Raw genomic sequence first — 14,696 nt, forward strand, 5'->3', positions numbered from 1 at the left:
CTTAGAACCTAAATTGAGTTGGGAGTTGAAGAGAGGAACTATTAAACACATGAACAAAATCAATTGCATGCTTGACGTATGAGGAAAAGAGGGGAAACAACTTACCGGCTAGAATCAAGAAATTGATCGGTAAGTTGTGTAGCTCTCTACACCATGATCGTCTGGATACCTCCTGATCATCAAACCGATAGCCCAAACATGAGAAAATCTAGAAAGATGTGAGAGAAAGGTAAGAAAACAATGTTTTAGAGAGATAAAGTGTATTTAAATAATGAACCGAACTTTAGAAATTTCTATTTATATTATTAAGTTATTAAAAAAATTAAAAAAAGTTGTTTGTCTCATTATTTTAATAAACACCTATCTATTTTAATAGTTTATTTTCTAAGTCCTTACATATATTAATTAATTATAATATATCGATATTAACTCAATAACATATATTTGTATTATTTCATAATAAAAAGATAATAAATTTTATCAGATCGAGCCGCTTAGTATATATATTAAACCATATAAGAGCAATAACATCTTTAAAAATTACGAAACTATATTAAACTAAATAAAAATTAGATATCTATTAAATTTTTGATAAAAAATAAAAAACTTTGTTTTAGCTTTAAATTATCGACATTATGAATTGTTTAAAATGTAAATTATTAATTTATTGTTTCTCAAAGGTGGTTTTAATTTTTTAAATTACTTCAATAAAATACCAATATAAAATATTAAAATTAAAAGTAAGAAAAGAAAAAAATACCTAATCCCCTTGTATGAATGAATATGTATTTGGCGCCATAAAGCAGCACTCAGTGTTGTTACTTGGGAGGCAGAGTGTTAGAGGGGTGACCTATCAATGACGACCCATCCCATGGAAATCGACAGCGAAAGCGATGACCAGACAAACTCCGCCGGTGAAAATGACATACTTGCCGCAGACCTTACTTCCCTCGGCAAGGCCATTCCGTGGGTTGAAAAATACCGCCCTCAGTCTCTCGACGACGTCGCCGCTCACCGTGACATTGTTGATACCAGTAAGACTCTCTCTCTACCTTTTTTTATCTCTAGGGTTTATGATTCAAGCTGTTCGTCAGAAGCTCAATATTGGAATTTTCACCGTTGCAGTTTAGGTTAATTTTCTTATTTTGATTTGAGTTTTTTCCCTACTTGTCCTCATGTTAGGGTTTTAGGAATATGGAAGTGGTGGAATTGTAGTAGTTGGATTGTACAACTTGGTTAGCGAGGGAATGACATATATTGTTTTTATCTTTTTTTTTTTCATTTTTATTTTGGTTTAGTGAAAATTAGGAAATTAAAAGGAGCATGTAATTTTACATCTTATAATATATTTTCTTGGATTCATTGCTCATTGTTCTTGGTTTGATAATTTGCTGTGTAGTTGATAGGCTAACTACAGAGAACAGATTGCCGCATCTTTTATTGTATGGTCCTCCTGGAACGGGCAAAACATCAACCATTCTCGCTGTGGCACGCAAACTATATGGTCCACGCTTCCAAAATATGATTTTAGAGCTCAATGCATCAGATGACAGAGGAATTGAGGTCGTGAGGCAGCAGATTCAAGATTTTGCTAGCACTCAGAGCTTATCATTTGGGTTGTCTTCTCTCTCCTTTATCTCGTACATGTACACTTATTATATACATTTGTTTGGTGTCTTATGACTACAAAAATTGTTTTCTGTAGTTTGTGTTGTTGGTTTGTCTGATTTCATGTTGGCAGTTGAATTGATATTCTTTTTGCTTTTTGAGTTGATATTCTTTTCGATTTTGCAGCTTTAGTTAGAAATATAGTTCACTGTAGTTGAACTTCTGGTTAGAAAGCTTCAGAATTTATGGTTTGATTATACTCCCCGTGTTTCCCGTTCCTTGTTACTCATTTTCAGGGTTCTGCATTGCGGACTTCTACTTCCTATACTAGTCTATTGGTCAATTCAGAGGTTCTGGTGTTCTCCTTTGTTTTAGTTGGTTGTCCGGTCTTATATCTCCTGCAGATTTATTTCTCTAAAAGTCGTAGTTTAGGTGCTAAAATTGCTCCCATTCTTCTCATTATTATTTTCTATTCTGCAAGGTGCTGCTAAAATCCCTCACTTAGTAGGGCATAACTAGGGTTGTTATATTGCATAAAATTTCTATTCCCGATGCATATATTACCACATAAAACATTATAGGCAATACAAGGACATTTTATATAATTCTTTGTTGTTGATTTTAATTTTCAGTTGTAATGGTTCTGATGTTCAAAGACCTTTGCTACTGTGTTTTATTTTCTTTCCTTTTTTTTTTTTTTTTCTGTTGCTTGCTTATGCTGATGACATTTGATTTGGAAGCTAGAATGATGGACAAAAAAGTGTAACTAGACTTGAACATTTTTTTTTGCTTATCGTGCTGGAATTGTACCAAAACTGCAAGTTTGCCATAACTTACAATTTAAAACACTCTGTTCAGTGTTAAGTCCTCTGTAAAGCTCGTATTGTTGGATGAAGCAGATGCCATGACAAAGGATGCCCAATTTGCATTACGTAGAGGTGTGTGCTCATTTTTATACTCTATTGCAACATCAAGTGGTTTCATGAGTTATGCTGTCCTTATCTCCTTTTCATGCAGTGATTGAGAAATATACAAAAAGCACCAGGTTTGCTCTTATCTGTAATCATGTAAACAAGATTATTCCTGCACTTCAATCTAGATGCACTCGGTTTCGATTTGCCCCTCTTGACGCTGTCCATGTCACTGAAAGACTGAAACACGTTATTAAGGCTGAAGGGTATGCTTCCTGTTCTATATTATCTAGTCTGCCTGTAGTAGCTGGAGTCATGAACCCTTCTTTTTATCTTCTGACATCATCTGGAATATTTTTATAAAAATTTCTGTTGAATTATATAATTATATTCTCGAATATAGTTGGACACTTGTGCATGTGAATGCCAACGTAATGATCATTAATGAAGCAGATGAAGCTTTCATTGCTTATCTTGGGAACTTGGGTTTATTATATTCATATTTTAATATTATTCTATAATTTATCTTTTGAAAGTGGGTGATTGATAGTATTTCATGTGCTAAGTAAAACTCAGCTTCTTTTGAATATCAGTTTGTTTAGAGGGAAGGGGCTGGGAGGGGAGAAAATGCGCTACCCCTTCTACACATCCATTTGCATTCAGTTCATTATAGAAGGTTATTGTATTATGTCTTTTTTTGACTGTTAGTGATTACCCTATTTGTAACAGTTTCTTCTCTAAGACAGTTGTATCTTTTTTCTCTTCAGTTTTTTAGGTAAAAGGTCTGAATGTTCCAAACAGAAATTTGTAATCTTAAATGCAATACATAGTGAAATTTAGCTTGAACTTTTATGTTATATAAAAAAATGGTGGTTGTATTTTATGTGTTAATGTTAGTTTTGATGCTTAGATTCATTTGTATATAATGAAATACTCCATCAAAAGTAATATTATACACTCTAGTGAGTGCTGATAATTGGAGCATACGGACGGTCAAAGAGAAATAAAGAGCACATACAAGTCCTACTGTTTTAAACTTAATGAGTTACTTGTGTGTGCATCTCTCTGTAACTGTTTGTATAGTTCAACTGCAAGGGTTCGGATTGTTGAATAACTTCAATTCTTTTAGTTAGTTAGCATGGTCATTTAACGCAAACTATGTTTCAATTTAGATTTTTAAGTTGTTTAGGAGGTTGTAGGTAAGTTTTTGTAAGAAAAATTAAGCTGTAAATGCAGTAAACGGAATTATAATGTGCTAACTTTTGTGAAACTTGGTTGTACATGCTAATCTCCACTGATGCATCTCACATATGTGCCCTTGTTATTGGTTCATTGTATATATAATTTAATTATAAACATTTGTAATTTTGGATTCAATTTTTGACTTAATAACTTAAAATATGATGTTTGGCATTTTGTAATTTGACTAGGCTTGATGTTGAAGACGATGGCTTAGCAGCCCTTGTTCGGCTTAGCAATGGTGATATGAGAAAGGCTTTAAATATTCTTCAGGTAAATAGCCTTCGATTTTTTTACATACAAATCTAGCTCCGCTAGTCCTTTTATTTTGATGTTTATTCTTGTTCAAGTTAAGGATTAATTGTATTGATTACATAGAATCAAACTCCATTTTTTAAATGAGTTTATACGGTTTCTGTTCTTCCCTTCAACTGCTTTCAGTGTTGTACATATTGAGTTGTGTGTAGAAGTACACACTTATATTCACGAATGCTTACATGGAATCATATAGCAAAAGAAAGAAGGGGGAGGTTAGGGCCATAAATGGTGAAGTGTTGGCATAGTATTAATTTTGGCATCTTAGCTTAGATAATGTCTACTCATGCAACATGATCTCAACCATTATTAGGTCATCCTTAAATATTTATTCCCATGTTCACAATGTTCAATCCTTGGTGTGAGTAGGTTTGTTGTAATTCCACATTGACTATAAATATGATCAAATTATAATATGTAAGTGGAATCGAGCTTCACTTTTTAAGATGGTTTTATAAGATTGAGTTTGATTTGAAGTTCACTTTTTGAGAATATTTGTGGCGTATTCATTAATTTTCTTACCGATTTTTAATACTCATCCCAAATACTTAAACTTTGTGGACATTTGGGGCATGGGACCTCCTAATTTTTTCTTAAAATTTTGTTCTTGTTTCTTGCTGAAATTGCAATATATTTACTAATGTATGTTATCTTGCCCTTCCTTATTCAAGAAAAAGCCCTCTGATTCCAAAGTATAGGGTGAGAACTAACCTCATCACTTGATTCCTCAATTAGAACCATATTATCTGCAAAAGGAATGCATTTGGGGATAATCTTTTTGCGTGTCCTTAGTAGCGTAGCACATCAGATACTAGATTACATGAGCAAATCCCTGAGATTGAGGTTTGGTATAAAATCATCCTTATAGAGAAGTTTGTCTCGCCTATATGAGTTTTCACACTAGTAATTATCACGTCATACGTTACTTCTTTTAATCAAGTTAATAAAACCACATGTAAGTTTCTTGATTTGTTTTGGTACCTTTCTATCAATCCCTTTAGAAGATAAATAGCTTTTGTTGTGGAATTCTTGGCATATAAGGGCCATGTAAATATGTGCTTAACTGGTCCCGTTAGTCTACAATTTTCCACAAATATGTATGTACATGCGATGTACTGATTGTTTGTGCATGTGTTACCATGTAAGTTGTGTTTCTGCCAGTGTCAACTAAATTTATGAAAATGATAATTCCTTTTTTGGTAAAGCATGGCTTGTACTGGATGTTATGAGATTTTCCTATCATAGCTGTGGAAACTAATATAGTATGTAATTTCTTTGTATGTGATAGATGTTTTGCTTATTTATGAACTTGTAGTGTGGAAAGAAAAGGAAGGAAACATATAGTGTAATAGGGACTGTACTGAATGTGTATATAGAAAAGTAATTTTCTCAATTATTATTCTCATTTTCTTTTTTAGATCCAAATGGTGGTTAGCATTCTTAAATCTTGCTCACATGATTTTCCTTCATTCATCTTGTATCTAAGTGTCAAGGACAAGTACCAGTTTTTGATTAGTGTTATGAGTTGTTATATCTTTAGTTTTTTTTAACAATGAATTGCAAATGACATTCTGTTTTTAATATTTGTGCAGTCAACACATATGGCTACTCACCAGATAACAGAAGAAGATGTTTACCTGTGCACTGGAAATCCATTGCCCAAAGATATTGAGCAAATATCTTACTGGCTTCTAAACGAACAATTTGCAGATAGCTTTAAAAGTACCGAGTGACTTATTACCCTTCATTATTGTGTTTAATATTTGTAAGCCATTTATGATTTTTTGTTTGGTGATAATTTTAAACAGGAATAGATGAGATGAAGACCAGGAAAGGGTTGGCCCTGGTTGATATTATCAGAGAAGTGATCATGTGAGTCTTATGCACCATACTGACTGTCCAACATCCTGGCAACATTTTTTTCCATAATATTTTCACTTTATTATTGGTTACAGGTTTGTTTTTAAGATTAAGATGCCTTCAGCTGTTCGAGTACAATTGATGAATGATTTGGCAGACATAGAGTATGTATTTCTTCTCTACTAACATGCTATTCTCCTTGTGCCTTGCCTAATGAACAGATGTTAGTTACATTAAACAGTTCTCTAACGTTGTGAAAAATGTATGTACAACTATTTGAAAGGCTTTAATTGGATTTAGGCCAGGATAATCTATGTTTTAAAATCCCTATAATAGGTAACAAGTCAGTCTACAGGCCAACATTTTGCGAGAAGGAATTGGTTTATTTTTGTAAAGTGTAACCATTTCCATCTCCAATTACACACGGGGTTGCGAATAAGCATAGTAATGAAAGGAGAAAAAACAATTAGGCTAAATTTAACGTGGATAAAAGATCAGAATTTTTCTATCTCTTTTTTCCCATATCGTGGGAACTTGGATATTAGATCTCTTATAATATTTAACATAACCTAAGCAGATTTACCCTGTCCAGACTTTATATGCGAGGAGTGTTAAATAGTAAAAATCGTGTTGCTTGTAGTCTTATTATATTACGCACATCTTAGAATTGAAGAAAATAAGAGCTTCTAGTATTTGTACCCCCTATGCGTTATATATTTTGTACATCTAAGATATTGGTTTCCCTGATTGATGATCAATCCAAAATGCTTTTGTCATCTTCGTGCTGCTTGGTTCTTGTTCGATGGCAGTAGATCAATATATTATGGATCTCTAATAATTTACGGAAAGAGGAGCACTACTTATGCATTTTTATTTCTGCACAGTCTCATTTATTGGCTGAAATTCAATGCTTTTAATAGAGCTATCGCCCCTTCTATCCCTGTCCCCCGCCCTCTCCCTACCCATTTTATTCTATTTCCTCTCATGGTATTTTTGCAATATCCTCACTTTCCAGTGATTGTGGTTACCTAAAGATTGTCTATACCCAGGAATTTTGTTTATCTGATTAATCATTACGTATTAGAGTTGACATCATTGCATTATGGTTCGATACAAATGTAATATGAAAGTTTCAATTAACAATAATGGAATAAAGGAAAATGAGCTTGTATCTTCCTTCTGGTGTTTTTGAAATTATATTAGCTCTCATGATAACGGGAATGTAATTTCATTTCTTCCAGGTACAGATTAAGTTTTGGGTGCAACGATAAGCTTCAGCTTGGATCGGTCATTGCTTCTTTTACACGCGCTAGATCTGCACTGGTAGCTGCTGCCTCATAGCCTACTTCCGAATCCGGTCCACTGGGTGAAATTGCTTTTACAAACTATTAATTGGCTTGTTTGATTTCCGTAGCATTGTTCACCATTGAGAATGGGATTATCTTAATTTATGTGAAGTAATTATTCATCGGAGGACATCTAGTCTGTTTTAAATCTTACTTCCGTCATACTACTATTTTAGGCGACTCCATTAGGATTGAAAGATTAGATAAATTAGCTTTTTTGACATCAATGCAATGAAAACCCTTTGAATGTATTAAATTTTGGTGTGAAACTGGAGGGTTTATGTACCTTTTTCTGTGGGTGGATGTTCCGACACCAATAGAAGTTGGCATATCTTTGTGTTTATTGGTGAAAAGTACTGTAGAACAGGACCCAGAAGACGAATACAACCCATTATTTCTGCGGGTATTGTTTCTTTCAACCCCGTAATTTCAAAATAATGAATTTGCCCCTTTGGTTTTGTATTGACCATGATAATGGAGGTGTCAGACGTTCATGATTTATTTTAATTGTGTAATTTTTAAGTCTTTCAGAATAAGCTATCTTCATTATTAATTTGAGTTTCATATGTACAATTTTAAAGTATTTTGAAATAAGCAATCTAGAATAGTAATGAGTTTTATTGTAGTTAGATATTCTGTTATAAAAAGACTAATTAACAATTTTTGAAATGTAGAATCTAATGCAAACACCTAATCAGAACAATTTTGGATTATATATAATTTGAAATTGATTTGAAAATTTGAAATATTTTTACGCTTTCGAAATATATTGAGAAAGAAAGTTTCATCTGCATTATTGTAGTGTTCCATTGTGTTCACTTCATTATCTTCAGCTCTGGTTTTAAATTCCTTTCGTATTGATATTTTTCGTTGTCGTAGGATCTCTAATGATGTGTTTTCATCTTCGATTTTCACTTGCAATGGTTTGCCACTGGTGCTTTTGCAGGGAAAATTATTATTTTCAACCTATTTATACCGAGTTGACTAGCCTATAAAATGATGAATTTAAAACCTAACATAGCTGAGACCATTGCTTCCTGCACCCCATGTTTTATTGGGGCACTCCAAAGCCTTTGAAATACCCATTATACTCTTTAATTCTTTTTCCAAGAACGCTTCGTAGCCATTGCCGCCTAGCTTGCACTCCTCGCTTCCACCTTCGGAGACGTTTGCACTGTTTTGTGGTCTAGGAGGGTTTTCAGAGATTCTTAAATGGTAAGTTATTTGATAAAACATACATAATTATTTTCTAAGCTAAAATCAATAACAACATGATTAATTTGCAACTTAACTAAGTTTATATATGAACTTAGAAAAGTCTATAGACGGTAATTTTACAAGTGTTTAGTATTATTACAACATTATTTTATACAATCTAAACAAATAATTATTATCTGTGTACAAATGATTTTGGTTCTTCATTGATTATTTTGTTAGCTCATGCGTATAACGTCTTTTTAGCATAGCTGTGTTCTTTGTTATTGTACAAATTAAAGATATTTGGTTCTTTCCAATTCTAAAACTTGGAAATTGATAAAACCAACAACATTTCCTTGCGTAAGATAAAATATACTTTAATGATATTGATTTATTAGATTGCAAATTGGTTAAACTATTCATAGATGCTAGTTTAAAACTTAACATAACTTATGGTGAATCTATTTATGCTCCTATGTATATAGAAGATTAAAAATATTGTTTTACCACACATTTACTTGCAGTCTATCAATTATTACAGTACTTAAAAGTCCTTTATGTTAGCTAAATTCAAAGTGGAACATCTTTTTAGATACTAGGAAATCAATCATTGTTTTTTTTTCTTTTGTGTTTTACTTGATAATTCTCTTGTTCCTAAGAAGTCTCTCTCAAACAACACATTGTGCCTAGGTCTTAGCTGTACTCAAAATAATATCTTATTTTGAATGAAAGTAGTTCGGCTATAATAGCTATTCAAATATTTTGAAATTTCAATATTCACAGAACCGTATTTTTCTGTAACAATAAATTTATCATTCACTTTACTTTTAACACCAGTCACTTTCAGTAATGTATTATTAAACATCATATAACTGGTAAATTTACAAAGATCATTACTTTTACTATTTTCTTGAACTTTAATCAAATAAATTGATAATTATAAATATTTATTATTTTTTCAAGTATAATTATATATAATCAATTGTTCTATCTTTTATTGTTTAAGTCTATTATTACTAAGTTGCGATTATGTATAACTACCAACCTTCATAATAGTAATGTAATGATTTACATTTCTTAAGTGAAATAAAGGGGTTTAATGAACTAAAGTGTCCATCCAACAAAATAAAATTCAGCATAGCATTTGAGACCGCAAATACAAATGTTGAATACGTATAAAGAGTTCACTCTAATATTATAATCACGAAGAAGGAATTAAATAATTGAATTTTGGAGGGAGAAAAGAAAAAGGACGTTTCCTTCGTTTGGTCTCAGAGTTAGCTGATAACACGTAGTTTTGAACTGGAAGATTGGGATCTAGACGAATATCCATTATGCTACTTTTTTTTTTATTATTGTAAGAAAAATATTGCTTATTGGAGTTAAATAATAGATAAAAATTTGTTCTATACACTTTTTAACAATGACTTTGATATCATGTTAGGAGTGGACTTTAAGTCTAACTTAACTTTACAAAACCGGCTGATAAGGTGAGGTATTATATATCATAAATTGGCCTTATCTCTATCGATATGGACCTTCCAACACATCCTCTTCACGCCGAGATATAGACATCTCGTGTATGATAATAGAAATTGGATGGTCCGATAATGACTCGACAACGAATGGAAACATAAATGCTCACTTAGAACTCGTTAGAATAGATTTAAACCTAACTCAAAATCCCACAAAACCAGTTTATAAAATAAAATTTACTTCCACTTAATATAAAAAATATACAAGACAGAATAAAAATCTTACATCGACTAAAAGTAAAACTAAATTAAAATATATAAATAAATATAAATCTTATTTTATAAAATTAAATTAGATTTTAACACCATACAGAATATTAATATATAACATATCATTCAGAACACAAACGTTAGTATAAAGGTTGTTTCGTGGGGTAGTAAGATACCTAACAAAAACACTTCTGTTGTCCTAAATATATCTTGTTATCATTTCTCCACCGAATTTTGGATTTTAATCTAAGATTGCTTCCTTCTCCATCACTCGTATTCTTCGATTTGTTTAACGGGTTGGTCAATTTCCACTAGCTTTAACGATTTTTTTTATTTTTTTGTCACATAATTGACTATTGCTAAGAGCTTTAAATGGATATATAAGAATTAAAAACCAAAACTATGGGTTAACAAATGAACCTAATCTCATATACCAATCAATTCTGACTCTGAAAATCATTATTAGTTTTGCATACCACAATAAATTCTGATTGACATTACTGTCTACGAAACACAGCTACATCATTCCAAGTGTGAAAAGATTATTAATTCAGTCAAATACGCACACGTGTCCTGAGTAATTGTGGCGGTTGATATATACATTTTTGTTTGTTATAATTTAACAACGTAATACAACGTGAATAACACAGGTCAAATGAATTATAACATGTCTTTTTCAATCATAATTCAGTCGCTCTTTTTACATTCAGTTCACTCTATAATTTCTTCTATCTAACACTCTCAAATATTCATTCACTGCTTCAAAAATTATGTCGGTTCGGTTAGAACCACGTCATTATAATCTTTAGGTCAGAATTCAAATTACAGTCCACAGTATTGGAAAGAATGGGCTTAAGAGCCCAATTTTATTTTTGGGCCAATCCGGTTATATATGTCTACCTTACATAAAATTTGTTAATATTACTCTTTAATTAAAATTGACGTTGCAGTTCAGTAATGATCACTTTTACCGCAGTAACATAAATGAAATATTGGTTTCCAACAGCATATATAAGTTTCTTGATGTAAAAATTGAAAGAAATGATTTTGATGAATATAGGTATTTAATGTAAGTTCAACACTTGTGGTTGGTAAGGATAACGCACGCCCTTTCGACCATTTTTTCTCATCAAAGAGAGTTCTGGAACATTGAATAAGAAATAAATGTCACATTCGCCTTCATAAAAAAACTATAACTCCCACACATGGATTACCTCATCCTGCATTTAAAACTTCACATTGCGACCAATTCTCATATAAATATTTAACAAAAATTAAGTAGAAGGAAGGAATAATGTAATGGAGCAGGAGAAAGTGTATTAGTATATTTGATCAACGATAACTAAACTCCTTTTAGACTATTAATTACATTAGTACATTGAAATATAATAATATTGAGAAGTAAACAGACTGATATCACTGCACTGAATTTAAAAAGACACGCCTAGCTAGGTACTACTTAATTAGATTTAACACATATACTAATACTAATACTAAATATATATAAATTAGAAGGACCGAATTGAAATTCTATCACATTTGTTTTTTTGGTGAGAAAAAGAGAGCTTCTATCACATGACAACAACCTGTAGTGTACCTATCTACGTTCTACAACAGCTGTACACATGCTACTACTAGAGACAGCTCCATCATGCGCCGTTCGATTGTCTTCATCGCGTACCAGCATACAGACGGTGGACCCAACACATGCGTTACCTTCCACCTCCGAACTTTTTTAGATCTTTCTCTGCCCAAGCCTCAACTCATCAATTATCGTCTGCGAGCTCGCACAGGCACACTCATGGACCTTCAGTCTCGTGCTGCCGTGCAATGCGAATGTGTGGTGCTGTGTGTGGCCGTGGGCGTCGAAGGAATATTGTGGGGGGTGTGAAAATCAAAAGGGCTTGGGCCAGTACATGAACATGTCCTGCAGCGGTGACATCTGATTATTATTATTATTATTATTGGTGTTATTGTTATTGCTCGCGAATTGGGTGAAGCCGTTGCTCAGAGTGGTATCCATGTAGAATGGAAACTCCAGGCTCTTCTCCCACTCGTTCCACTTCGGCTCGCTCTGCACCTCGCTCGCGAATTCCGGCGAAACCACCTGCTCTGAACAGCTCGAGTCCGTGTGCAGCTTCGGGATTGAATCCGACGGATCGAAGTACATGTAGTCCGTCATCGCCGGCGCCGGCGGAAGAACTCCTCCGCTTTTCAGAATCTCCGGCTTCTTCTCTTCGATCTCCGGGGATTCGATTCTCCGGGTCAGAACTGGATCACTGCTCGGTTGTAATTTCTCGATCGTGCCCTTCTTGTTGTAGATACGGCACAGCACCCAATCATCCAACTGCAGAATCAGAACCGTGAGATTAGTTTCCATTATTTTATTTATTAAAATAAATGTAAATTTAATTTATGATGCAGTGAGAGAGATAAGAAGGGATAATTTCCATAAAGGGAAAGTGATAATTGGGATTGGAGGAAGATTTTTTGTTTTTGAGGGTTTTGGGTGTGATGTTAAGTTTTGGGCCCAAATAAATCAGCCCACACCACATGCGGTTAAGTCTTCAACTAGTGAAGGTTCCGCTTGGTTGTCATCACATGATAAAGGTGGGGGATAACATATTAGGACCATAGATTTTGCATGGTTTCCACCAAAATCCTGGACTTATCCTTGGGAATTATTATCATCATTATCATCCTCAGCTTCATGAAAAGTCAGTGGGACCGTCCAGGGGATAAACTCGTAATTTAATACAATTACTCTTGAACTGGGAAGGGATTATGTAAGTGCGGTGCATATACCCTTAGGCTGTTCTTTTTGCGAACGGATCGATCTACATCAGCCAGACGATACTCGTGCATGATCCAATTGCTTTTGTCCCCTTTCGGAGCTTTCCCAGCGTAAAACACCAAAGCTTTCTTGATCCCAACCGCTTTCGGGTGACCAATGGGCTTATCCGCCCCGGTTGCCTTCCAGTAACCGGTTCCCGCCGCCCGGTTCGGCCTCGAACCGTTTGGGTACTTCCGGTCCCGTGGTGAAAAGAAGTACCACTCTTTCTCTCCATAAGAAGCCAATCCTGAAAATAGAAAAGTTGCATTTGAAATTATATAATCAGTTCACTTGAAAATTAAACAAACATAAAATTGAAACGAAGAAGATTGCATTAATTACCAGGAAGGTCCCAAGGGTCGTATTTGTAGAGGTCGATTTCGGCGATGATGGGAACGGCGATGGGCTGCGAGGCGCATTTGCGGCAGAGATAGTGCATGACGAGCTCCTCGTCCGTTGGATGGAATCTGAAGCCTGGAGGCAATTGAAGCTCCGATGCCATCTTTTTTGAAAGAAGATTATTTCTCCTCTGAGAGATCTCTGATTAATTTCTGAAACTAATGAATATTGGTTCTCCCAATATCCCTCTCCACTTCAAGACTAAGACCAACTATGGTGGCGGCGCTTGAAACTTATTACATAAGGGAGAGACGTTTATTTATAGGCGATTTGGGAACACGTGGCGTCAGGAGCCAGCAGTTTCTAGAATACACATGGGCGATAACGTTTAGGCAGTGGGCCTTTGATTTTCCATCCACTTTATTTTTCTACTTTTTATTTTTATTTTTATTCTATTCTATTCTTACATATGACACTTGTCCTATTTAGTTTTTATTTTACTTCTTACCATGGTATTATTTGTTTAATCTATTTTCAAATTAATAATGCTCCGCCATTAGGTTAGGTGACGATTTTAAAATATAAATACTAGTATTATTATATAAGTTAAGAGCAAGGTTAGGGTGAAAATGGCCGTCATTATCTGTTTATATTTTTAAAAGTTGTGATATGTATATTTCCTTTTATTTTGTATTGTGTTCTGATTCCTTTTACATCTCCTTTTATTTTCCGGTGTTCTTTTTATGCCTTTATTGAAGGTCTATTTCAGTGGGAGTTTTTTAAAAATAAAAAATAAAATAAAGAAGGTGGGTGATGGGTAAGCGGACACGTGTCGTGCTCTCAACTGTGGTGCGCGCGTGTCGAGAGCCCACACGAGGTGATTTTGTCACTGCTTACGACACTGGTTTTGGAGCGAAGCGTGGGCTAGTCGGTGGGGGCCCACGGCGTCGATGGTGTTGCATGGAATCGGCGCGTTAATTTGACTTTTGCTGCAGAAATTGGACAGTGGATGAAGGGTACACGTGTCCCGCATATGTTCATTTGCGTTGGATCACCATCTCGCGTGATTTATGATTTGTAGCTTTGTAGCTTTTCTTCTACGACATAAGGCCCCACCTCACCGCGTAATCTCTACCACCTCTTCCACATTCCTTTTTCTTTTCTATTTTTTTCCCTCCTTTATCTTTCAGTTTTCACCTCCTCCAACTTTTACCTTCTTTTTCAATAAATATCACCCACATCTATTTTAAATTTACTATATATACTTATATTCAATCAAATAGTAAACAGTTAACAAAAACAA

The 14,696-nt window shown here is 34.0% G+C and overlaps 2 protein-coding genes across 2 annotated transcripts; one reads left to right on the forward strand and one right to left on the reverse strand.

The window, feature by feature from the left end:
- The first annotated feature begins 791 nt into the window (after positions 1 to 791).
- LOC106761133 (replication factor C subunit 5) lies at positions 792 to 7,698 on the forward strand. The gene is made up of 9 exons (XM_014644646.2): positions 792 to 1,034; positions 1,400 to 1,616; positions 2,467 to 2,546; positions 2,626 to 2,785; positions 3,950 to 4,031; positions 5,666 to 5,795; positions 5,882 to 5,945; positions 6,029 to 6,097; positions 7,175 to 7,698. Exons 1-9 carry the CDS (start codon positions 857 to 859, stop codon positions 7,272 to 7,274), a joined length of 1,080 nt encoding a protein of 359 aa, XP_014500132.1. The 5' UTR covers positions 792 to 856; the 3' UTR covers positions 7,275 to 7,698.
- Positions 7,699 to 11,523: 3,825 nt separating this feature from the next.
- Positions 11,524 to 13,701, reverse strand: LOC106762412 (NAC domain-containing protein 2). Its single transcript, XM_014646312.2, has 3 exons — positions 13,397 to 13,701; positions 13,027 to 13,301; positions 11,524 to 12,568 (listed from the first exon to the last, which is right to left on the reverse strand). Exons 1-3 carry the CDS (start codon positions 13,554 to 13,556, stop codon positions 12,116 to 12,118), a joined length of 888 nt encoding a protein of 295 aa, XP_014501798.1. The 5' UTR covers positions 13,557 to 13,701; the 3' UTR covers positions 11,524 to 12,115.
- Between the last annotated feature and the right edge of the window lie 995 nt (positions 13,702 to 14,696).

This window comes from Vigna radiata, chromosome 5 (genome assembly GCF_000741045.1).
Source record: "Vigna radiata var. radiata cultivar VC1973A chromosome 5, Vradiata_ver6, whole genome shotgun sequence".
Lineage (NCBI taxonomy): Eukaryota > Viridiplantae > Streptophyta > Magnoliopsida > Fabales > Fabaceae > Vigna > Vigna radiata.